Source organism: Centropristis striata, chromosome 2, assembly GCF_030273125.1.
Source record: "Centropristis striata isolate RG_2023a ecotype Rhode Island chromosome 2, C.striata_1.0, whole genome shotgun sequence".
Classification (NCBI taxonomy): Eukaryota; Metazoa; Chordata; class Actinopteri; order Perciformes; family Serranidae; genus Centropristis; species Centropristis striata.
In genome coordinates this window covers 6,823,753-6,850,210 of record NC_081518.1, presented here as the reverse complement: position 1 = coordinate 6,850,210, position 26,458 = coordinate 6,823,753, and the positions used below count along the sequence as shown (strand labels likewise).

Sequence of the window (26,458 nt, the reverse complement as noted above, 5' to 3'; positions counted from 1 at the left end):
CTACTTCTTGCTCCGGTAATGAGCCCCGACCACCATGTAGCTGTCAGGTGAGATGTTCAAACTGGGCCGCTTCACTTTGTCCCTGCAGCCCCGGACCTCCGACCTGCCGAGCGGCCCGCCTCCTCTGCAGGGGTCGTGTTTCTGCAGGTAACTTATGAAGGTCTCCCAGCCTCCGCCCACACGCACCATCACGTGACGCTCATTCAACATCTGCAGAGGTGACACACAGAGAGGAGACACAGTGAAGGAGAATAAAAAGTGTGCATATATTTTCTCCCAGGATGTGTTTATGAATAGAATTCTCAATTATGTGAAAAGCAATCCCCCTCTTCTCCTCTCTCTCCACACACACACCAATCTAATATTTACAAGCTTGTGCAGTTCCGGCTATGAAAGGCAAATGATCCCTCGGATAGCTTTGTCAAAATCTCATTAAACCAAATGAAACAACACCTCATGGCACCAGCTGAGCACACACGCAGGACTAATCCACATATGAACATGCATACACACACACACACACATGCAGTGACGCACAAAGGCACGCCCACACAGAGCTGCAACACAATAAACAACATTTTGAATTAAAAAAAAAAAAAAAAGCGACTACTGTACAGCCGGTCTATCTGTCAGCAGTTACAGAGAGGTCAGTTGTATCTGAATCAACACATCCTTCAAAGACAGCCGTCCTTACAGCTGAAAACCAACCGCTGCCATGGCAACTACAGCCACAATATAAAGCCCGGAGAAGGAAAAAAAAAAAATGAAAGGAGAAATTGAGATGAGTTCAACGCAGACCCTCAACTCCCAGCAGACATTAACATTCCCAGGAGGCCTTGCAAAGCCATCCGTTGTCCTGTCAGCAGCGACCCGCCCCCCTCCTGCCTTATCGCCAATAAACCTTTCATTATGGAGCCATTAAGGATGTGATAATACAAGCACATCCTCTCTTTTTTTTTATGTGGTGTGTGTCACGTGTACGGGATGAGAAATCAATGGTACAAGCATGCACGCACGCGACACGGCCGGCTGCAGAGGGAACCCCAGACGAGCTCCGTCTCAGCTGTCACCCTGCAGATTAAAATGTTGAGGTTGACAGGGGTCAAGTCTGACATCCTGAATAAACCACTTTCCTGTCAGACGTGCGGCGAATGTTAATCCGACTGCTCTTCAGTCTCAAAAATTCAACTTGTCAGCCAGTTAGAAGTTGATTTTTAAGATTTAAAATATGATTGGATCCAGCATCACTTGTCATTTCACTCTGTGCAATACAGACTTTCTATTAAATCATGTGCAATGACTCAATTTGTCACACTTTTGTTACATATATACATATTTGTACAAATCTCTATTTATTTCGTATGTATGTCTTTATTTACATTCGTCTATTTTTATTTCTACATGTACAGATTTCTATTTACTTAAGATTTGTTGCATTTGTATTTTATATTGTTGTTGTATACTTGAATTTATATTTATTCTTTATCTTTATTTTATTTACAGGCTTTCTTTACAAAGCAGCAAATGTTACAAAAGCAAACTGTTTCTAATTTAGATTTTTTTTTAACACAGTGTATTTCTGTAACATTTAAATTAAGTTGGCTTGATTCTCTGAAATCAGTCATGAAAATTCTTTAAAAAATACATATATATATTTTATCTGATGTTTTTTAATAACTCATATAACTGTTTTTATTAAACCTATGTGTGTGGTTATCTGGCTTTATATGTGCTGCTTGTGTAAGTTGAATATTAACAATCTTTTGATTTATGATTTGTGCTTTAAAAGCTGTGTTTTATGCATCAGAGCTGTTTTTTGTAAAGCAGAGAAATATGCCGCCAACAGATCATTTAATGAAAAACAGCCCCTTTCCTTACTGTAATATTCAACACAAGCCCTCTTTGTCAGGCAGACTCCTTTATTTCTGTCTCTACAACTCCCCCCTCCCCCCATCAGGTCTCCGTACAAAGTGTGCTACGTCTGCAGCCCATAAACTACCGTCTGGATTCCCCTGTGTCCTCCCTGGCAGCTCCATTGATTCCCTCTCTCTCTATCTCTCTCTCCCTCTCCCTCTCTTCTTTTCTGTTGAAAGATGCATGAGTGTACTCAGCGAGGAGGAGGAATCATTTAAACAGCCACCAGTAGGAGGCAGGCTTTAGCCACATGCTCTGCTTCTGATGCTGGTTTTGAGGACAGTCAGTTCCTTTTAAAATGTACAGTAAAGACACAAACTAGGCAACATTACAGTGTATGAGCTGGTGCATGAACACGTGTCTTTTTATCCATATTTATATTCCTGCTGCAGAGACTATCTCATTAAATGAAGTATATACTGCATGTTTGAGAGCCTCTTGGACATTTCTGTGATTAATTATTAAATATTTTTGATATTTCCCTCCCTCTTGAAGCTATGAATCAAAGGTGTCGTATGCCATACAGGTTGTAAAGCTCTGTGAAGTAAGTTGATTTCATGTTTTTGCCATATAAATAAAATTGACTTGACCAGGCTTGAGGATAAATATTTCAGCCACGCTAGCATCATTTCCCCGGAGATGCAATTTCAATACAAAACTTTGGTCCGGACTGAGATATCTCAACATCTATCGCATGGATCGCCCTGAAATTTTTCATGATCATTCATGATCACCAGAGGATGGAGCTTAATGACTTTGAGGATCCCTGGACTTTTATTTCTTTACCACCAGGAGGTACATGAGGTTTTGAGTGAAGTAAATGAATGAAATTTTCATCTCATCCTCACCAAAAATTAGGAAGAAAGCAAAGGAGGAAGTCAGGTGAAGCACTATAAAGAGCGATAAAGTCCACGTAGGGAGAAGGGACACATTTTCTTGCCTCAGATTTGCTAGACTAGTTACCTTTCTTGGTGTGAATTGGTCAGATTGAGGTTAGTGAGACTGGTTAAGGTCTGGGTTAGAATATCAGGGTTGGCGCATCCTCGTAGCTCACTGGTAGAGCGCAGACCACTAAGGCTGAGTCCTTGTCGCTGCTGACCTGGGTTCGAATCCAGCCCAAGGTCAATTTACTGCATGTCTTCCCCTTCATTGTCTCTCTATCACTACCAAAAATTTATTTTAAAAAAGTATATAAGGGTCAGCTAATCAGAGACAGAGAAGGGCGGGTAATGGCTTCGCCAAACCTGGAAAAGAAATGTCAGGGAGGCCATGTTCTCATGCTGCATTAGCCGTGTATCCATTAGGGGAAAGAGTGGCCGCTGGGAGTCTCAGGCCACGCCCCCTCAAATGTCCGCTCACTCAGCGTGTCTCCATTACAAAAAAGGCCCAAGAGGGATTCATGAGACTCTGAAGGTGACGTATGGTTTTTGATCGTTCCATGATCACATATGCGACGGATTAAATACGGGAGACGCAACTGTGGCCGCCGTCACTAACTGTGCACAACTTCCACAGCTGATCATAAACAAACCAGCATCGCTAACTGTGCACAGAGTGTTTGTTGTAAACAAACAGAGATCGCTAAATGAACACCTCCTGCAGCAGCAGCACATACACACTGTACTGCTAAAGAGCTAACTGTTAGCCTATTAGCAATTTACGCTAAGGGGTTAACATCCCCTCCGGCTCTGTGACTGCAGCTGGGAGAGACTGCTGCAGGAGGACTGTGCCGCTTCGATTCGTTCTTACTCAAAGATTTGTCGCTAGTCACTTTTTTTGAAAAATAGTCGCTAGGGGGGTCTGAAAAGTCGCTATATATAGCGACAACACTGCTTTGCTGGCTTTTACAAATGGCGCGTGTTGTTGTGGCATCAAGTACTATGTTACATCCTGCTTAGCGTTCTATCCAATCTGCAACCAGGCTTTTTTCAGGGGAGAAAAAACGCCTCCTGGAAGACCACAGGGCCAAAAAAAGTCCCGTCAAGAGACCGCTCAGGACGGCTCATATTCAAATTAGGGGCGTTTCAGCGAGTGGAAACACCCCTATTAGCTCAAAGCACCAATGTCCCTAGTTGGAGTCTCGCTCCACTGTAAGGTCAAAGGTCAGGCTCACCTCCAGAACAAAGACCCTGCAGCTTCTATTAAGTCAGTATCTCACTCAAGGACACTGAAAGCAGGATGATGGCGGGGTTGTCTGGCAAAATGCTACGCTGACAGTCACCAGCCTCATTTTGGTCGTGATTTTGTCTTGAAAACAAAATGTTTTCATTTCACTTCTTAGCTTTATCTCTTATGTAGATGGCGTGATAAGAGTTGATCCAGCATGATATTTTGAGGGTTTCTGAATGTCTTTTCCTTCCATTGACACAGTCAGACAGCGTCGCCGCTACAAAGCCGAAGGAGAGCCTAATTGGGCGCAGAGAAGAAAGAAAAGCCTTCCTCTTTTTTAACACCAAAGAATGGCGGAGCACTCCAGGGCCGGCGTGATTGAATAGACTCCAGAGGGAATAGAGAGGAGAGAGGGAGGGGGGGTAGAAAGTTTACACGTGAGGAGGGCCGGTCATGCTCAGCCGCTCATTAACAAGCTGTCTGATTAAACCCCTCGCTAATGACTTTGTCTCAGTAATCAATAGTATCTGCTCTTTAAAAAGGTCTGTACACATTGAATGGCACGCTCTCCCAGGAGCTGCACGGGGGATATGGTGGTATATGGTAATTGAGGTTTATGGCGTGTTTCCCTGCTGCACACGTAGGCAGCTCAAGGTAATGGATGGAGTCAGGGTCGATGGGCTGCGGCGCTCTATTCACACAGCTGAGGTGTGTTTTCAGAGAAAGGGAAGGGAGCAGTGCAAGTAGCTTCTAGAAACTAGTAATTATAGCTAGAAACTGACGGATGGACACAGAGTTATGATGATGAAGGTGAGCACAAAAGGTCAAGAGAGTAGAAAATCCGTCAGATATTGAAACATAAAATAATCAAAAGGTGATTTTTCTCACCTTCTGCTAGACCTGACCATAAACTAATAACACGCTTTGGGTATCACATCTTTACTGCCTTTTCTTTGATGTGCTGTTCAAACGCGTGCTCGTGTGTTATTGACAGGTCGGCTGTTAGAGAAACAGGTGTTCTCTGGCTTGAAGGGAGACATTATTTTTCCTAAACGGACAGTAAAAATATGTTGTCTGTCTGTCAGCCAGTCAAAAATGTAGCTGTAACTCTGCTGAAAGCAAACAGCCGCTGACAGCATTGATTGAGTGTTGGGTCAATACTGTTAACAAACCATTCAATGGGTTTCAACTAGTGACCAATTAGCCACCAGAGCTGTGATACACTGCGACACCAACGCTGTGTAAAAACAGCATATTTTAAAATGTACGGCTCACTTTTTTAATTCATTCATTGATGCTTACTTTCTTAGACAACACACTCTATAGCAGCAATCATCAACACAGAATAAAAACCGAATGAATTCAGAAAATGTGAGGTGGAAAAAAATACATTCTGGTATTTAGCATATCAGTTTTAAACCGTCACTCCAGTGGCTGTTGAAGGGCAGGGGAGAAAAAATAAAAAGGGCACATTCTGCACAACATGGGGCATTTTAAGTAAAATGCATCAATCTTGTGCACTTTGAGAGCTAAATGAGAGCAAAAATCTCACATAACATTTTTCACAGTTGGGTGATACTGTATTATAGAATCTTTATTGATATCCTACTGTGACATTTTTGTAATCACTGCAGATCATTTTCTTCACTTTTTCTTTTTCTTCATGTTTTCTAACTTGGCATCTAATTGCGCTTTTCTACTACGGGTACAAGCATACTATAAGTTTGCTTTTTGCTTCGTTATCCATTGCAGATTTTAGTACCACGAGATGTAGCTGTTCGTCATAGCGACGCCACATGAAAGCAACGCCTATTTCGCATTCCCCGTTCGTCGGCTACCAAAGAGAGGCATCATGGCACCAGAAGGGCACCAGAAGGCACATTATGGAATATTTTTGCACTAGAGGGCACATCATCATAATTTATTGTATGAAGGGGCACCCTAGAGGGCACCTGATCATTTTTTGCACGTCTAAAGGGCAGCCAATAAGACACTTCACACCTCTCGTTTTCACCCATCTCACTTTTTCAACCATCTCAACCACCCACTGAGTCCGCCACTGCGTCACTCCTCAGCTAACTGCCTCCTGGGTGAAAGTCTGAAAGCATTTTCTAGTAATTATTATGGATTTTTTTATGTTTTTAAGGAGTCTGTTGACACTGAGATGGGCAAATAAAGATAGCATGAATTCACTAAGAAAGTGAAAATATCAAACAATAATCGGCTAACTAGGCTTAAATACATTACATTTTATTTATGTGAAAGTCTGGCCCTTAGACAAATGTAGTTGACCCCTGTTCTATGCAGTCGACACTAAATATACACCAAAGCTGCTGTATGTGTCTCCTCTGTATAGATGGATGCGTGTCTTATATTTAAAACCCTTCACATCTCAGTGGACTCGGGCTCCCGAGTGGGCTGCCATTTGAACCGCACACCGCGGTCATATCTTCAGCAAATCATCCTGAAAGAGACGTGTTTGTTTTTCCTTCAGGTCTGAACTCTTCGCTGAAGGTCTATGTGCTGAATAAAATCATTGTCAGCCCGGTCTTATCCTGACCAATGGTTGCCAAGCAACCCTGCCTCCCCGAAGGCCGTTCCTCGAGCCTTTGTGCAGACGCACACGGGTGGTGCACGACTCAGGGAGGCTGAAAGGCACCGCCATCTCCATCCCAAATGACTGCTAATCAGCCGCTCTGACACACTGCACTTGTTGCTGACTCAGCTGTTGATTAATAACCCGAGGGCCTTCGCACCTCACATCTCATTATGTGTTGTAGCATCGATGACGCAGCCTCGTTGGGTTTATATTTAACGAGTCGTGCTTCCAAAGTATCAAGTTGTGATTCCACACATCAGATTTTACATTAACGCGGCTAGGTGATCGTCACTGGGGGAAAAAAGTCCCATAATAACCTTCAATTAAAATTATCTGAGAGGAAAACTAGATTTCTGAACCTCCTCTTAGCTGCTTTCAGGCTTTAGGAAATTTTGTTCGTGACAGGCAGTGGTGGAATGTAAGTAAATTTACTCAAGTACTCTACTGAAGTACAATTTTTACATGTGTGTCTTTTATGTATATCCTGCTGCTGTACTCAGGTCTGCCTTGATTTCAATAAGACTATCTCATCAAATAAAGTACATACTTCATGTTTGAGAGCCCCTTGGACATTTCTGAAAGTTATAATGATAAATTATTAAAGATTTTTGACCTTTTCCTCCCTCTTAAGATAAGATAAGATAAGATAAGATATACTATCTATTCATCCCAGCAGAGAAATGTAGGTGTTCCAGCAGCCAACATACACACAACACAACACAACACAACACAACACAACACAACACAACACAACACAACACAACACAACACAACACATGTATACATATTCCACCTATACAAAACATGAGCCCACAATACATAGCCTAGTATAGAAAAAGTGGAATGGATGGTCCATGTGCATTAGTAGCTGTTACTCCTAGATAACAGTTACAGCGAGTGTGCAAATATACAGGTGTGTAAATAAACAGGTGTGCAAATATGCATGTGCAAAAATACAGTTTGATGTATCCATACAGTATAAGCAGCTTAAACTAAAGTTTAAATAAATATTCTTCTGTCCTTACTAAAAGCTAAGAATAGAGGATTTTGGATGTCGTAAAGGTTGTAAAGCTCTGTGAGATAACTTGACTTGACTTTACCAGGCTAAAGGATACCAGGATAAATATTTCAGCTACATGGTATTTCCACATAATGTAACTTTAAACCTCTACTTCAATATATTTTAGGGGCAAATATTGACAGACTTTGCGTGACCATGCTTACCCGTATATACAGAACTTTGTCTCCAACACGGTAGCAGCTTTTCGGTTGCTTCTCCACAAGGAACCTGGTGGGGCAGCTGCAGGGGGGATTTTCTATAATGTTCCTCACCTGGAACAGAGATATATACGTTTTACAGCTTTAACATCTGTGAGCTCAAATAAGATTGCTCTCACTGCAAGTAAAAATACCAACATGGTCTCACAGGAATCCGTGAAATAGCCACGGATTTGCTTAAATCACTCAAATTTCCGTGAAACTGACACGGATTTCGCTACAATGCAAGTTAATGACAGTCATATCCCGTGGCTATTCCAACATACAAAGTGATTATGTACATTCACTGAGTGAATATTTAGAAAATAAAACATATATTTCTCGGTAGAAATGTGATCAAAATCCATTTTTATGCAGAAATTAAGTCAAAATATAGATTTTTTTTCACTAAAAATGAGAGAACTGTCCGCCATGTTTTTTGTTCTGACCGCCGGGACCTTAAAAGTCACGTGACTTGGAACAAACCAATAGGAAAAAATATTAACTTGCATTGTAGCGAAATCCGTGTCAGTTTCACGGAAATTTGAGTGATTCCGTGGCTATTCCACAGATTTTGAGTTAAGCGAATCCGTGGCTATTTCGCGGATTCCTGTGAGATCAGGTTCAAAAATACGTACAATATCATCCAAAATGTTGTTGGTGGCCGTGCTCCTCCTGCTCGTGGATCTGCTGGAGGAGCGAGCAGCTGCAGGTGGGGAGGTGATGGGAGGTGTCGCTGTGGGAGTGTGGTTGATTATGGAGGTGGAGGAGACTTTGGGAGTGGATGCCGGGGTTTGTCCCGGTGATGCTGCAGCAGATGTGTTGCAGGATGAAGAGAACAAAGGTGTCTGTGTGGAGGCGGTGGTTGTACAAGGGTTAGAGGCTGAGAGGGAGGACTGAGGAGGGGATAAACATGGAGGCGCTGGGTTTGTTGTGGCTGATGGAAGATCAGAGGCGAGGGAGGCGGCGAGGGGTTCAGGCGGACAGGTTGTACTGGGAGTGAGGGGCGCAGGTGGAGGAGGAGGAGGTGGAGGAGGAGGAGGAGGAGGAGAGGGGGCTGGGGGTAGGGATGATTGTGGTGTTGAATACAATGATGCAGGAGGAAAAAAGGAGAAGGGCAGAGGGGATGATGGAGATAAGCACCCCGCCTCCTCCCTTTCTATCTCTCTCTCCAACTTCACCAGCCCCGGAGGCTCCACTCCGTACCTGAGACACAAATATATCAGCAACCGTGAGGATAAATCAACTGAATCACTAAATTTAAATTTTTAAAACTCATCTTAAAACCTATTTTTATTCCATGGCTTTCAACCACGCACAAGACTCTGCCCTTGTTTTAGTGTTTTTATGGTTTGTTTTTATTTATTGTTTTTTAAATTGTTTTTTAAAAAGCAATGAAACTATTTTTTAAAGTGTTTATTTCCTGTTTTATTTATTTTATTGTTCTTCTCTTAGCAGATGAAGGACACTATTTAGACATCATGGTTGTTGTGTGGATGAAATTTCAACCCATAGAGTTGAAGGTTATTCTGCCCACTGTACCAAAGGTGGGGATGTTACCTGGCTGCAATCCGTCCCAGCTCCATCAGGCACAGACACACCTCCCGAGGCTGCTTGTGGAGGACTGCACACACACACAGGACACACAAAGAGGGTGGAGGGAAATTAAATTTGAAAAAGTCACTCATGTGAAAGGAAAAGATGTTTCCGGAGATAAACTTTTGTCTGGGAGCTGCAGTCTGAACAGAGAGGGCACCTTTCAGGAGCTTTTCTGTCTCTATTGTGCATCTCCGACTTTGAAGCTGAGCAGGAATTCCTGTCTATGAGCAGCTGAGGGCATGAGGGCATGAAAGCTTCATAAATAGCCTCCAACAGCCTCAAATCCACTATCTATACCAAGGGTCTCAAACTCAAATTACCTGGGGGCCGCTGGAGGCAGCATCAAAATGACAAAAAAAGACACAAAATTACTAAAAAAAGACACAAAATGACAGAAAAAAACTAAATTACTTAAAAAAGACACAAAATGACCAAAAAAGACACAAAATAAAAAAATAAAAAAAAGACACAAAATGACCAAAAAAAGACACAAAATTACTGGAGAAAAAAAACAAAAAAAGACAGAAAAAACTAAATTACTTAAATAAGTCACAAAATGACAAAAAAAAAAAACATTCGGCATTTATGTACATTTATTTACTGTTTAAACTGTCTTTATGTGCCTTACTAGGAAGTTTTTTCCCCTCAAACTAGGTCAGCGGTTTTACCGAGGCAGCAACCTCCGTGTCTGAGCAGGGAGGCAAACCAGGAAGTGCCTTAAGCTGCATTCTGCCAAAAATTCCAGCAGGGGGGGCTAAGTTTGGCTGCAGAAAGATTTCTGTCCATTCATTTCAGTGCAAAATGAGAAAACTTCTCACTTGATTTATAACCTCAGAAACACTATAGTCTCAATCGCTAGTAAAAAATCTACTTCAATACAAATTGATGTTAATGTCAAATAATGGCCCCATTTAGAAGAAAATAGAAGATAAAGAATCGTATGATTTGGGGCGTGGCTACCTTTGATTGACAGGTCACTAACAAGGCGAGCCGTCATCAGGAGAGAAGCAGAACAATGCGTATCCACGGCAACGTGTCAATAAAGTTATATATAACGTTATATAGATATAAAAAAGGACGTTTACCAATTTGGTGTCATAACTTTGACCCTTTCACTGTATTTTCACTTCATGACAGTTTTTTGGAACACTTTGTTCATTAAAATTTCTTGTTCAGAGTTTGGTTGGACTAACAGACATTCCAAGGGGTCGTTTTGTTTTGTTTTTTGCAAGACAAAATTAACATCCCAGCTAATGCTAACATGAATTAGCAGCAGCTTCTCTCAGTCAGGTTGAGGTGTAGAGAGGCTGTAGTCAGTGATCAGATCCCTCTCCTCCTCTACAGTCCAGATATGGTCTGCTCCCCGTATCGGAAACAAGATGGCGACGAGTGTAACGCTGAACTCGATGCTTCCAACGGGCCACAAACCAACGGGTGACATCATGGTGACTACGTCCATTATTATATACAGTCTTTTGTTTTACAGCGCCCGTTGTACCGCGAGTTGCGACACACGACCTCGTCTGCCGTTTATGTTGGAGAACTTGTTGAATAAACTAAGTACAACTACACTCTTAATGAAATGTAATGAGCAGAGAAAACTGGTATTCGATTTTCATTCACCTGTATTTGACATCCACCATGATCATCATGGCTGCAGCAAGAAAAGGAGAAGAGAAGAAGAATAAGAAGAAGAAAGGGAAATCATCTGTGCCTCGGTGTCACTGAGGCAGAAAACTGAAGCCTGTCAAAGCAAAGTAACTTTACTCTTCCTGTCATTCAATTAGTCAAGTGAAGTAGGTTAGTCTGCCTGCAGGGGGGAGGGCTCTTATTGTTGGTGGGGATTAACCTACACATTATCATTCTCACGCATCTGCCGCCCTGCGCAGACATGCCGAGAAGTGCTCAGAGGAGAGTAAGTTTAATGATAGAGAGCTGCATGTTAACTGCATGTTGTGAGCATCATACACACACATGAACAGAGAGAGAGAACTCTGCCCTACAAAGTCTAACTGCAGCAACTAGCAAAAGGTAAAGCTGAGAAAAACTGCTTTAAAGTTTTTAACGTTTTTTAACTGGCCAGCAAAATGGGTTATATGTAAATAAGTGATATGACACTTATTTCTACATGTATTGATGATGTAATTTTTATGCTTAAAAACATAACATAATGATTTGTTTGACCTTTGACCCCAAAAACATAGTTCCTGCACTCTGGTTTTGCTGTAAAAGGCTCTAATAGTAATGATAAACAGAGTGGAGTAACATCAATGCTGTTGTCTTCTTTTAGCTTTTATATTTTGTAATTTTGCTTTATTTTTATGGTATTTTTTTTTTTTTTTCATAATTACTTGTTTTTAATTTAACTTGTGAATTTTAATATAGATAGAGGCCTATATAAGCCCTTTTGGGTTTCTTGCTGCTACCTTGCACCTTCCTTTTGTTGTTATTTCTTTATCCTTTTCTTTTTGTCTAATTATTGTGCAAAATAAAAAAATTCAAACTTCAACTTCATCTATACTCTACTATACTCTGTACTGGCAGGTTCTTTCTACGCAAATTTGGTTCACAATCCTGCTGAAATATTTTTGATTTTGAAGCCCTCACCCTAACCCTTTTATTAATGATGTTTTAACGGCAGAAAAATGGTCCTAAACTCAATGACAGAGGACTTAAAGTTAAATTAGTGTTTCAGACAGACAGTCTGAGAAAAATAGTGTTCTCTTACACATTAAAGCATGTAAATGTGTATCAGTAGCTCAATATACAAGCATGAACCTGAAAGTGATCATAAAAGGGCCCTTTAAATAAGACATATAAAGGCCACAATGTTCTCACACAACAAAAAGACACAAATCCACAAATCCCTAGAAACAGCTCTTATTATTATTTCTCCCTCAGAGAGATGAAACTCAAAGTCTAAAGATTTTACTTTAATTAATTACATGTTACAAGTGTTGCATGACATGATTCACTTCAGAGCTCCTTAATGTGAAGCACAATCTCCGGTCTTAACTCACCCAAATCCTCCGACTCAAAGAGGTAAGCCTCATCAACGCCGGTCTTTCGACACCAGTAGAGGAAGTTGGCGGTGTTGTCTCGGGCGAAGAACGATCCAGAAGTTGCATCGGCTCGCCAGTGGATCACTCTTCTTATTAAAGGCTGGGATTGATTTTTAAACACGCACAGAGGAAGTGAGTGTGCAGTGGAAACATTTGAGTGCAATAACACAAGAATCAATTAAAGGTGGCGTCAGCAGCTGTTGATGTGTGAACTTAACACAGCCTGTGCTGCTGTCAGCATATGTCAGATTTACTGTCGCTCACCCTGCCTGTCCCTTCATACATCCACACTCCTCTTTCCTTTGCACAGGCACGAACAGATAGTGCTGAGTGCATCAAGCCACTTTGGTTCTTTCCTATTCACGGTAGGAGTCGGTGCATGCATGCACTGCAAAAAAAGGATGTCTAAAAACAAGATAAAAACACTAAATCTGAGGGAAATTATCTTTCTGCATGGACAGATAATTTCACTTGACAATATTTCTTAAATTAACCCTCTGGAGTCCATGGAAGCGCCGGAGCACGACTTCTTCATGAGGTAAAAATGAAGCACCATGGAGCCCTACTGTGAGCTTCCCTCTTAAGCTTTGGCTTTTCCAGAAGTTTCCATGTCCAATTTAGTGCATCAATTTTTTTTCAGCAAAGGTAAAAATTACCACAACCAAGTGTAGAAACATGATTTTACTGTTTCTGCAGAGATTTTTCAGATTGTGCAGTGTGCGTTTCAACATTTTTAATGCAATCTTGTTTTGTTTACTGGTTGTTTTTTTTTTGTGATTTTTGGCTATTTTTTGTGGTTTTTATGTGTGTGTTCTGTGTGTTTTTATGTTTTTTTGGTGTGTTTTTGTGTGTTTTTTGTATGTTTTTTTTAATGTGTTTTTTTGTAATTTTGTGCATGTTTTTGTTTTGTTTTGTTTTTTACGTGTTTTTTGTATTTTTTTGTGTGTGTGTTTTTTGTGTTTTTGTGTTTCAAAATGTTGATCCAGTAAGTCAAAATGACAAAATAATAATCAGGTGAGGTTGAGCTGAAAAGGATGATACCAGCATGAGCATGGCATGGTAATCATTATTTAAGTTTCATATACAGGCAGAATGAAAAAGTCAAAAACCAAAAAAAAACTGGCCCGAGCAGAGTGCACTGCAAATTATTTGTTTCTTACCAAGATAAAAAAAATGTTTAGATTAAGAAGTGTTAGATAATTTATCTTGTTTTAAGAGTTAATTTCTTATTTTAAGTGTTCAATATGCTTATTTCTAGATTTAATGTGAAATTGTAATGTGTAATGTGTGTAATTTCAAGTGAAATTATCTGTCCATTCAGCAAGATAATTTCCCTCAGATTTACTGTTTTTATCTTGTTTTAAGACACCTTTTTTGCAGTGTGCAGACCGTGAGGAGATATTAGAATCACAGACTCGACTTTTAACATTGTTTTTGTGTGAGGAGGACAAATCATGTACAGGATCTTATCAAAACATAACAAAGGTGAGGCAAAGTAACAGAAAACATGCAGAGATTGACAGCTACTAAAAGCACCAGCAGATAGTGACATACCTGTGACTTCCTCTGTTGTAAATATTTTCTGTAACAAAGTTTCAAGCAAGTGCCTATCTGATTCTTGGCAACCGAGCAGAAAGAGGTATCTTGAAAATATATTAAGAAACAGGTTTGTAGAGTCATAACAAAATAAAATGAGTGCTGGTAAAATGAGTTTGCATTCATGAGTTCACTATTGCTGTTTGGGGGATTTGTGGAATAAAAGTACTTGTATGGTGTGGTTTGGCTTTAGTCCTCTCTTTTATTTGCATGTTTTGTGTGTGTGTGTGTGTGTGTGTGTGTGTGTGTGTGTGTGTGTGTGGTCTTGTACTTCCTACATAGTGAGGACCAGAACAGGTTTTTAACCAACAGAGTGAGGGTATTTTTGCAAAATGAGGACATTTCGGCCAGTCCTCACTTATTTAAAGGCTTTTTTAAAGATTTCAGACTTTGTTTTAAGGGTTACAGGTTAAATGATAATGATAATTAACTGAAACTGTATTGTGTGGTTACAAAACGAACTAAAATTATAGTGAAAATGTCCTTCATTTTCGTCTTTGTCTTTGTTTGTGTGTGTGTGTGTGTGTGTGTGTGTGTGTGTGTGTGTGTGTGTGTGCAGCACCTTGCCGTTGTTGGTGTGCATCATCTTCTCCTGGAGCAGCTGTGCGAGCTGACAGAGGACAACACCGTTATCCAACTTCTCCATCAGACTGTCGGCTGTGAGGTCCACACCTGAGGAAACACACACACACACACACACACACACCCACACACACACACACACACACACACACACACACACATACAGACTGCATTATGTACAGTGGTGGAAATAAGGTGAAAGTATTTAGATACTTAAATAAAAGTACTAATACTACACTGTGAAATGACTCCATAAGTAAACAAGTAAAAGTCCTGCATCCATAACTTACTTAAGCAAGAGTACAACAATATCAGCATCAAAATGTACTTAAAGTATCAAAAGTAAAAGAACTTGTTATGCAGAATGGACCCACTCAGATTGTTTTATATATTCTGAAATCTTACTAGATTACTTGTATTGATGCAGTTATATAAGCAGCATTTAATTTCCTCAAGATAGGGCTTATTTTAACTACTTAATATACTGTTATGAAGTTTAATTAAAACAACAACAACAACATCTAATCACTCTAAATTGCTCATGATTTCCATGTCAAAAGTAACTAAAGCTGTCAGCTAAATGTAGTGGAGTAAAAAGTACAATATTCAACTAAGTATAATAATAGAAATATAGATTAAAGACACACATGTACCTCAAAATTGTATTTAAGTAGCCTACAGTACTTAAGTAAATGTACTTAGTTACATTCCACCACTGATTATGTACAGTAAGTCAGAGTTACTTCCAAAAGAGTAGTTTAAACAATATTACAGCCATTTTCTACTTTTATATTCTAATGCATAATAATACAAATATTATCAAAACTCTGTACCTGTAATGAATACTACTATTACTACGATATGTATCCATCCTATAACAGAAACACCATTGTTGAAAAACTGGTAAACATTCCTCTCCTATTAATATACATGATATGATATGAATCTACATAAATATTAAAGTAATCACATATCATTTACAATAATTTTAATATGTTTCAGTTTAAATCAATGAGACAAACCCTGTTAAAAAAACTCTAACTAAAATAAACTATAATAAAGGTTGTTTTTTTATGGATTCATATAAACCAGGTGTAGCCAGAGAGATGTTTTGTCTAAGAAAAGCTGTATTACACATCATGATGAACCTGTGTAATGCTTTAGCCCACAAGCTATTTTTACTTTTTTCTTGTTGTAGTAGGATCAGTCAGAAACTCATCCTGTTGGAGTCTTGTCACTTTCCAGACATTTCCAACAGGTCGTGGCTTGTGCAGACCCCTTATGTTTTCCCTCACAATGCAGTAAAGTGGGAAAAAAGTTTCAAGAAACATCCCTTCCCCCATGTGGAGAGGCATTTCAAGGATTTGGGATAATAAGTAGGTTAATGTGCCTCTGTGTTTAATGCCACTGCAGCCTTTTCACCTTCAAAATAAAAGCTCAACTTCCAAACTGAAACTGTCAAAGATTTTTCATAGATAACTGAGAAATTCAAACTGTCTCACCCATGAGGGTGTTGAGCCAGAAGGCCAGGTCTTCTTTCATGGGCAGCAGGCTGGCGTCATGGCGATAAGGCAGCCACTGGTTGTACTCCTGAGGACTGGCGAGGCCGGGCCCAGAGTGTCTGTACCTTTCACCAAGGAGACAGTTCATCCCCAACCCGGTCAGGTGCCTCGGGCTCAGAGGACTGTCAGGACTGGTGTTCATCTCTTCCACTTCGCTGTCCATGCTTCGGCTCCGAGCGGTCTTTTGACGGACCCTGGAGGACCAAATAACAGATGTTTTTAATGCTCTAGTAAGATTTTAACATAGTCTTATTTATAGCTTAATTACTGGTTTGGGTTGTTTGCCTCTTTGTCAACAATTAATGGCCCAATTTTCATTAAACTTGCTGGTAGGGTGGTCTGGAGTGGATGAATCACAGAGCAGCAAATTAAGGTCTGAACTTGACTGAGCTTTATGCTTTATTCTGTCACCTTTATGTTTGACTCTTTAAATGAGTTTCTTAACTGACTAAGGTAAAGTCCCCAAGCTGGGACAACATGCCATTTCTTCTTTCACTGCACTTTTGGAAAAATACAACATTAAGACACAAAATAACAAGTGAAACAGCATGCAAGCGTTATTAGTGTGTAAACCACGGGTTCACAGCTCTCCACTATTACTATCAACTAATCTATCTATAAAAGCAAGAAGCATCTGTGTGTGTGTGTGTGTGTGTGTGTGTGTGTTGCGCATGGCACGAAGGTGTGCATCCTCTATTTTGAAGATTTTTGAATTCATTTTTCAAAATGTCATTATTATTTACGTAGGAAGTGTTGCGGCATTGCACTGTTTCCGATCGGACGCCTTTTAGGGGAACTCCGCCCCATTGTGTGATAGGCCTACACCTGGTCAGTAACACAATTCTGGATTTCCACCCTGACTCATCTCATCTGTAAGTCTAATTAGCCTACCTATTTTTAGGAGTTTTAAAGTGTGCTACAATGTTCGATTTTCCAATAATATTCGAGTAGTTTCCAGCGAATATCAATGTTCAATGTGTATGTGCTGGATGGTGTACGTACCTTATGAAAAGTAAGTGTTTTATGGAGTTGCAGACGTTGTAGTGGTTTGCATGTAATGTGCAAATTCTGTTATTAGCATGCTAAGCGGAGATTTAGCTTTATTCACTTCTGATGCATTACTATGTAATTCAGGGATGACATTCATGTGGCTTAGCGTAATTCCCATAATCATTTGTTGAGATACTTACATACAATATAGTACATCAGCTAATTAAGTTCATGTTAATGTACTTTTAGTGCAGCATACTGCGTAATGTGCTATCTCACAATTAGCATGCTAAGCGGAGATTAAAGCCCTTTCTTCCGCATCAGTTTGATCCATTGAAAACAGTAAAAACAAAACTTTATTAACTGACAGCTAAGCATAATATGGATGGAAAGATAGCATGTTATTTAAGGTTACAAGGTTAAGGTAGCAAGAGGCATTAGCCAACACTATCGCTGCATGGATTTGTTTGGCCAAATGGCAGTTCGCACCGTGCAAGCTACAGGCATTGCACTGTATTGGTGGAAGCAAGGAAAAAATAAGGAAATGAACCTACAATTTCATGCTGCAATGAAAGGATTGATGTGAAATTTTGTAAATATTCTGTTATTTTAAATATGTAGTAAGCTTACTTTAACAAATTTTATCAAAATTTTCATTCTCAAAACATTACTCGCATGTCTATTTCTGACAAAGTTATTGGCTGTTAAAATCAATCCACCTGTTCTTACTGTCTGTAAAGAAAAAACTAACAGATGGGGACAAAATGCACAAATGCAAATAAAAAAGTAATCTTTTAATGCAGAAATAGAATGATTCATTCCAAATCAAATGGGTATTTTCCAAAGCAATTAAGCGCAAAACTCCCTCTATCTGTTTCAGACATGTTGTGTCTGAGGATAATCAAACAAAAAGAGAATTCAGACTTTTAAAAAAGATCCAATAAGTAATTAAAACATAATGAGGTTATTTGCAGTGAAAACACAGAGCTGTCAAAACACATGTACAAAAGCACTGGTACATGTTAAAACTAATTTGTACACACTGGTTTCCATGCACAGGCCTTACACTCTCAACCACACAATGCACACCGTCATTAATCAAAGGGATTAAACTGACTGACTGCAGGTTTAATAAGACGTACAGCTACCGCCCTGAGCCAGTCTCCTGGTGCCGCTATATGGCTCATTTGTCCTGTTCCCAGAGCAGCCTCCATCATAAAGCTCAGCCCCATGCAGAGACATGCTCTGACTGCCGGTAATATTCGCTGCTAATCAGCTGGAATTAAGACAACAACACATGGAGTGGGTCACTGGGTCTGCTGAGCAATATACAGTAGAGACAGAGGCTCGGTTTGACTTTAAAGTTTCATTGTAAAGTAACAGGACTGAGCGGGAATTTAGACGAAACTGCCCCACGTTAAAACAACGCTGATGGGGCCGTGTGGTTTAAGGTACTGCTGAGACATGAAATACGGTCCGGGAAATCCAGTTTGAGTAACAGATGTGACTTTTAAGGCTTCTCAGACACCAAAAACACAGAGCATGCACATTTGTTGTGATGATTACTGAGGCACAGCTGCGAGCTAAATGCTAAAATCATGGATGGATTACTGAACAGAATCCCCCCTTAGGCCTTCACCAGCAAAATGTCACCCGAAGAGACACATGCCAACCAGGAAGAGACTCAAAACAACCACAAGGAGACATACAGTGACTATAAATAGACCAAAACCACTACAAAGAGAAAACAGCTGGAAAGAGACACAAAGAGACTGACAACACTTGTGACACAAAAAAGCCCTCAAAGAGACACAAAACTACTACTAAGATATGCAAAACAGCTGCAAGGAGACGGAAAGAGACTATTAAGAGACTGACAACAACGTAAGAGGCAAAACAACCTCAAAGAGACACAAATATAAATATAGATGCAAAACAGCTGCAAAGAGACAAAAAGAGACCACAAATACATCTCACATGGACTACAAGGGGCAAAACAACTAACAGAGACACAAACAGACAAAGAGAATGACAACAATGATGAGGGACAAAACAACCTCAAAGAGACACAAAACTACTACAAAGATATGCAAAACAGCTGAAAAGAAATTCACTTGGACTACAAGGGGCAAAACAAGCTCAGAGACAACATAAAAAAGCTGCAAAGAGACACAAATAGACTCACAACAACAACAAAAAGGGGCTGAACAACCTCAAAGAGACATAAAATAACTAAATATAGATGCAAAACAGCTGGAAAGAGACAAAAAGAGACCACAGAGAGATCTCACTTGGACTACAAAGGGGCAAAACAAGCTCAGAGAAAGAACACAATTAAAAAATAGCTGCAAAGAGACTCACAACAACAATGAAAAGTGGCACACAAAAAAAATACTAAAGGACCAAAAATATCGCTAAGTGACACAAAACAGCTACAAAGAGACAGAACAACAAAAAGAGGCTAAACAACTACATTGTCTGTGTCACTTGGTCCCATAGATTAGAGGTGGTTGTCTCATGATCCACACATGGTTAACATGAAGAACAATGCTAACTAACATGCTGATGTTTGGTAAATATATTGTCTAATGTTTACTGACTGACACTAAACTCGATGTACAGCTGAGGGTGATGAGAGTGTTATTGGTTTTCAGGTATTTGGTCAAATGGACAAATTAAAAATGTTGATGGTGCTGAATGTAAATTGAAGAAATCAACAGTGAGATTACAATTAATCCTGAAGGGAATGAGAATATCTGGTTCATCATTTCACAAGACTTTTGAATGAAGGTTTCAATGAAAATCCTTCCAAGAGCATGTCTAATAAAAATCATATCTCTGACAAAGACGTTATCTTGAGAATAATATTGAAGTGAAAAAACAGCTGGAGGGCAGATGTTTGGGACTCAGACAGACAGCAGCACAGCTGGCTTTATTATTTTATTTTTAGCTCATTTAGTTGTTTTCCACCTGTGTTTGTGTGTTAAAGTACCTCATAGATAGATAGATAGATAGATAGATAGATAGATAGATAGATAGATAGATAGATAGATAGATAGATAGAGGGATGGACGGACGGATGGATGGATGAATGAATGGGTAGGTGGGTGGGTGGGTGGATGGATGGATGAATATGGATGGATGGATGGATGGACAGACGGACGGACGGACGGACGGATGGATGGATGGATGGATGGTAGATGGATGAATTGATAGATTGATGGATGGATGGATGGATGGATGGATGAATGGGTAGGTGGGTAGGTGGATGGATGGATGGATAGATAGATAGATAGATAGATAGATAGATAGATAGATAGATAGATAGATAGATAGATAGATAGATAGATAGATAGATAGATAGATAGATAGATAGATAGATAGATAGATAGATAGATAGATAGATAGATAGATAGATAATCTATGCAATGTATCCATATTAAGGATAATTTTCTGCAAAACTGCAGCCGTGCAAATGAATTAATCAACATTAGGGATCAGTTTCAAACTGTTCTGACCAGACGTGACTTATTGTACAGTCTGTCGTACAGTTAAATCAGAAGAAAGCAGAAGACAAATCCCTCGTACACGATCGCAGAGGAAGTAGGGCAAAGAAGTCGTACATGCAGTAATGTATGTCAGTGAAATCTGGGCTGAGGTTTGTGTGGGATGAATGTGAGGATGTTGTAGACACACACGGCTGTGATGGGACGCGGTGAAAAGGCTCTTTTGTAAACACATCATGCAGACGTGGGACAGAGACGAGGTATATGTAGAGGGGGGCTGCCTGCCAAGTTTGAGGCTGGTTTACAGGTTGACCAGCAGGGCATGAAAGCGCCTGTCGCTAACAAAACATCCAGGTGCAATATTCACACCTCTGCTACAGGACGGCTCTGCAGGGAACAGAGGTCAGAGGTCAGCTACTGGCCTCGCTCTCAGACACTGGCTGCCTTTATACTCCTGCAGAGATGAGGGTCCATGTCTGTAAACACACCGCACATACACACTGGTGCAAACACACACACATACACACACACACACACACACACACACACACACACACACACACACACACACACACAGGCCCATGCATGTATCAGTGTTTCTATTCCACCTCATTTACTTTGCACAGCCTTTAAGTAAGATGTGCTTCAGTGGCATTTCACAGCCTTTAATTGTGTTTTCGTAATAAAAGTGAACATCTTCACAGTCAAACAGCTAAAATTACACACCAGCCTGCCTGAAAAAATGTGTGCACACTGACGGATCTGAGCTGAAGCGTTGGCGTGAATACCTGAACATATACTGTACGTAAGTAAGATGACACAGTGATTGATGATTTGCTTGCATGTGGCCTTCAGCGCAGCTCCAACATCCAGAGAATGAAACCAGAGCTCATGTCTGGTAAACAACTAACTTCACAACTAGTTGACAAAATTTTGTTTCCTTACATGACAAGCACGGCTCACATGTTTCAACCCTGTCTCCTAGAAATGATGTTCCCATATCGCAAAACTGCATTCTCATTTTAATTTTTTTACTCAATTATGTTTAGAGGTAAACTGGAGTTTCTCTTACAGTCCAGTTTTAACAAGTGGTTAACGTTGCGAAATGATCCCAGTTTTGTTAGGTTTAGGCGCCGAAACTACTTGGTTAGTTTTGGTTTGGGTTAGGTTTTGGTTAAAACAAAGGACCCTTGTAGCATGAATAACTTAACATTGACTTTGGGATGCAAACAGCGGTCGACAGGTGAAAGTTCTGCGTTTGTTCGAGCCACCTCACCCTCCTCTATGTGCAGACTTTAATTAGGAATGTTTATGTGTTACTTTACGAGCAAAACTAATCCGGGAGGAATTAAGTTCTCTTTGAAACACATTAAAAAAAACAGCAAAAAGGCCAGAATAAAAGATTGGTTTCTGCAAACCACGGATGAATGTTAAATCTTTACATTTTTTTAACCACAAATACGTCAAACGTTCTGTTAATTAGGACATGGGACGAAAGATGCTGTAAACACGCTGCAAACACATGACAACTACAACACATCAACACATCTAGCCATTTTCTAATACGGTAATTACCAAATCATTATCGAGAAAACCATGGACAATGGCTAGATATCAGCTCTTAAATTAAACTATTATGAGCTATTTTTTGTTGTTATCATTATATTTGTCCAAATGAATGTACCTTAAGTTGTACCAGGCATTAAAATTAACAAGAAATTGAAGAAAAACAATGGTGGTCCAAACAGTGATCCAAACAGATAATGTCACCATAAATACACCGAACCAATCATCCACTACTTGTGTATATTGTTTATTTTGTTACTATTTGTATGTATGTAAAAAAACATTTAAAAAAAGTTTGTGCACTTTTTCTTTAACTTATTGCTCTGTTTATTCTGTGTTTGACTGTTTGTATTATTTTTGTTTAAGTACCTCGAAGAGCATTGTAAAACAGGACTCAAATTCCTTGTCTGTTGCACACATACTTAAGCCAATAAAGCTGGTTCTGATAACAGGGTTAGACTTAAAAAAACACTATTTCCAGACAAAACTTCCAACAAGGTGGACGTGCAACATGGACACCTGTCTCCGTGTTTAAAGTCCTCAGATGGTTGCTCCCATCAACCTCTGCTCCCCACCAACCAGACAGAAGACCTACACCAGGGGTGTCAAACTCAAATACACAATGGGCCAAAATTTAAAACTTGACTTCACCTCAGTCAGGAACATGTGTCGCTGTTTCTACAAACATATTTCAGTGCTTTTTCTCTGTGGCACCTGCTTGAAAAAAACTATTCATAAAACATCATTAATAACTTCAAGAAGATGTCCAGCAGCACTGCTTGTAGCTTTCTGCTGCAGCTTTGTGTCAATGATCTGCTGTCTCAGGTGTCCGTTTGTAGGACTGTAACAGCTTAAAAAGAGGTAAGGGAAAACTAGTGAATGAATAAAAGGTATTGAATGGATAGAACAGCTGAGGTATAGATTTCAGCTATAGGCTGCTCTCAGCCCCGTGGCTTTCCTTCAGCTGCCTCTAGACTAAATAAACCTCATATCAACACAGGATGGAAAGCTGCAGCCTGAACACTGGAGGCTCACTGGAACTGCAGCTACACTAAAACACAATAAAAGGCAGTTTTGGCAGCAAGGTTTAAAAAAGCAAAAACCTTTTGATTGTTTGTTCTAGTGTGGGGAAAATGAAATAAACAATGATCACCTCTGAACAGTCTGTTCATTGAGGGAGTTCTGACTGTGCCGAGGTCACGGTCAGACGTCATAAACATGTCGGAGGATTCATACTGAGCGCTTAAGTGATAACTCACTTTCAAACATAAATCCAAACAGTGGTGGAATGTGACAAAGTAGAATTACTCAAGAGCTGTACTCAAGTACAATTTGGAGGTACCTGTACTTTACACGAATTACATATTGTACTTTTTACTGCACTAAATTTGTCTGACAGTTTATTCATCCCCTTCCTGTCCAGTGAAAACCCTGCATCTCCAGATGTGTAGATTTAGAATATTTGTAATAAACTGAGGAATGAAATGTCCTTTATGTGTCGAGAAAATTCTCCAACTTCTTAAGATAAATAAACTATTTAAAAACTCTCTTAGAACAGCTGGAAAATGCATCACAAAACTGGAAACGCTGTTCTCTGACATGAAAAGATGACTTTTTAAAAGATTTGTGGTTCTCACAGGCCAGTGACGTTACAAACTTATGTTATATATGTTATATAAGAGATAAGATTAAAGAAAATAAAATGAGAACATTAAACATCAGCAGTTAAATGAAACATACATGTTAATGCAGTACTATTATTAATTATATATCACACTTGACAGATAACGTTTTACTCCAAAATTAATACTTTTCTTTTTGACACTAGTACATTTTAGGTTTATACAGTAATACTTTCATACAATTACTTCAGTAATGTTTTGAATGCAGGACTTTTACTTGCCATGGAGTATTTTGACAGTGATATTAGTACTTTTACTGAAGGACCAGAATAGTTCTACTACCACTGCATTCATAAGGCATTTTCTTATTTGAGTGCTTGTCAAGTTAAATGAGTTTAACCAAATATGTTTAAAAATGTAAAACTAATGAAAAAATACATGATAAACATTAAGTTTTAAGTTACTGACCTACTTTCAAACTCTCTCAAAAGAGTCTTTGTAGAAACAGTGAAATAATCAATATTGAGAGATTCCATTTTATACTTCTAGTATAAATGTACTAGAATAAATATTAACAGAACTAGTATAAGTATATATAATATAAATTCCACAGTGTCTTCTTTTTACTGTCAACATCATAATCTTCAACTTGTACAACATGTGTATGTAACTGTCCTGCTCTTAATAAAAATTTAAAATAAGTTTTGTTTTGACTATATGGCATTTTGTCCCTGTCTTTGAAAAAAAATGTATTCTTTCAAATATAAAAAAAATTAAATATTCAGTGTTTGTGATGTTAAATCAGAGAACAATGAATGCTATATCCAACTTTAAAATGTAGAGAACTAACTTTGTGATAAGTTTTGCCAATACACAAAATAAATAAATATACTGCTGAAAAAAATATGTAAACAACGTTTGAAGAAACAGTGAAATAATCAATGGAAGGGAGCTACATTTTTAAAAATTAAAGTATATATAAATACAGTCATGGAAAAATTATTACACCATTGTTTTCTTCAATTTCTTGTTCATTTTAATGCCTGTTGCAACTAAAGTTACATTTATTTGGACAAATATAATGATACCAACAAAAATAGCTGATAATAGTTTATTTAATAGCTGATATCTAGCCATTTTCCATGGTTTTCTTGATAATGATTCTGGTTATTATCAAGAAAACCATGGAAAATGACGCTCTTAAATTAAATTCTTTTGAGCAATTTTTGTTGTTATCATTATATTTGTCCAAACAAATGTACCTTTAGTTGTACCAGGCATTAAATGAACAAGAAAGTAGAAAACAAAGGCGGTCTAATAATTTCTCCATGACTGTATATGCCTTTATCATTATTAACATAATAATCGTCAACATGTGCAACCAGTGCATGACATTCCCTTACCTTAATGAAACAGAGTTATCATGAAAAATATACTTACAACACGCTAACAAACAGCAGGTTTCCTCTTTCATAAAGTTTCCTGTAAGTTTCTTCTCCCAGTTTCTCTCACACACACGCAGCCTTCATCACTCTGAGCCAGATGTTCAGCTCCGCCACATGTAAGTAACAACACAGTAACAAGGTGGAGTAAAAGTCTCCTGCACCGCCTGCTGCAGGGAGCTGCTGGTGTCACCTTACAGAGGTGGACAGTCTGAACGCACGTTGGGTCACATCGGGGAGTTTTTGTTTTTAAGACCGGGACAAAAAGTTTTAGTAAAAACTTCATCTGACTTATAAGTTTATAAACAAGCTCTGAGTCCGTTTTCTAATAAAAAACTTTAACTTTTGGCCCTGTGAAGTTGAAGTTTATTGCCGTAGCTGTTGTTATTTTTTGCTGACGTCGACAGCGAGCAGGAAGTAAACTTGGTTTCCATGGCAACGCATTTGCATTGAAACGGTCCACAAAGAAGCAACATTAAAATATTAAAAACCAGTGACTTTAACTTCTGTATTTATTATTTCTGTCGAATACTCACTCTAATGCATGCAATGTCTCCAGACCTGACTTATTGTTTTTTGATGTTACTTTTTTTGTTAAAGGTATAATTAAAAATACCCATATGAACAGACATGATAATCGACATAATAATAATAATAATAATAATAATAATAATAATAATAATAATAACAATGATATTAATAATAATAATTATAATAATAATAATAATAATAATAAAACTTTAACTTCTTTATTTATTATTGCTGCCTAAAACTCTACTGCATGCAATGTATCAGACTGTTGTTTGATGTTACTTTTTTTGCTAAGGGTACAATTAAAAATACCCATATGACCAGACATGATAATCGACATAATAATAATAATTATTATTATTATTATTAGTAGTAGTAGTAGTAGCAGCATTATTATACTCGACAAAATAATAATAATCATAATTCTTGACAAAATAATAATAATTATAATACTCAACATAATAATAATAAAAAATAATAATGATACCAATAATACTCGACATAATAAGAACAAGACTAAA

The 26,458-nt window shown here is 38.9% G+C and overlaps 1 protein-coding gene across 1 annotated transcript; it reads right to left on the bottom strand.

Annotated features, from left to right (window-relative positions):
- On the bottom strand, positions 1–25,617 carry gas2b (growth arrest-specific 2b). Its single transcript, XM_059353259.1, has 10 exons — positions 25,405–25,617; positions 16,221–16,474; positions 14,699–14,808; positions 12,885–12,896; positions 12,499–12,640; positions 9,440–9,503; positions 8,914–9,085; positions 8,518–8,775; positions 7,847–7,954; positions 1–210 (listed from the first exon to the last, which is right to left on the bottom strand). Exons 2-10 carry the CDS (start codon positions 16,441–16,443, stop codon positions 1–3), a joined length of 1,299 nt encoding a protein of 432 aa, XP_059209242.1. The 5' UTR covers positions 16,444–16,474; positions 25,405–25,617.
- Between the last annotated feature and the right edge of the window lie 841 nt (positions 25,618–26,458).

Excerpts from the sequence above, each read along its gene's own strand:
- gas2b (XM_059353259.1), bottom strand. The coding sequence starts at position 16,443 with ATGGACAGCGAAGTGGAAGAGATGAACACCAGTCCTGACAGTCCTCTG. Across the intron at positions 9,504-12,498 it reads CTTTGAGTCGGAGGATTTGG|TCCTCCACAAGCAGCCTCGG; the intron begins GTGAGTTAAGAC and ends GTGTGTGTGCAG. Across the intron at positions 7,955-8,517 it reads ACAACATTTTGGATGATATT|GTGAGGAACATTATAGAAAA; the intron begins GTACGTATTTTT and ends TCTCTGTTCCAG.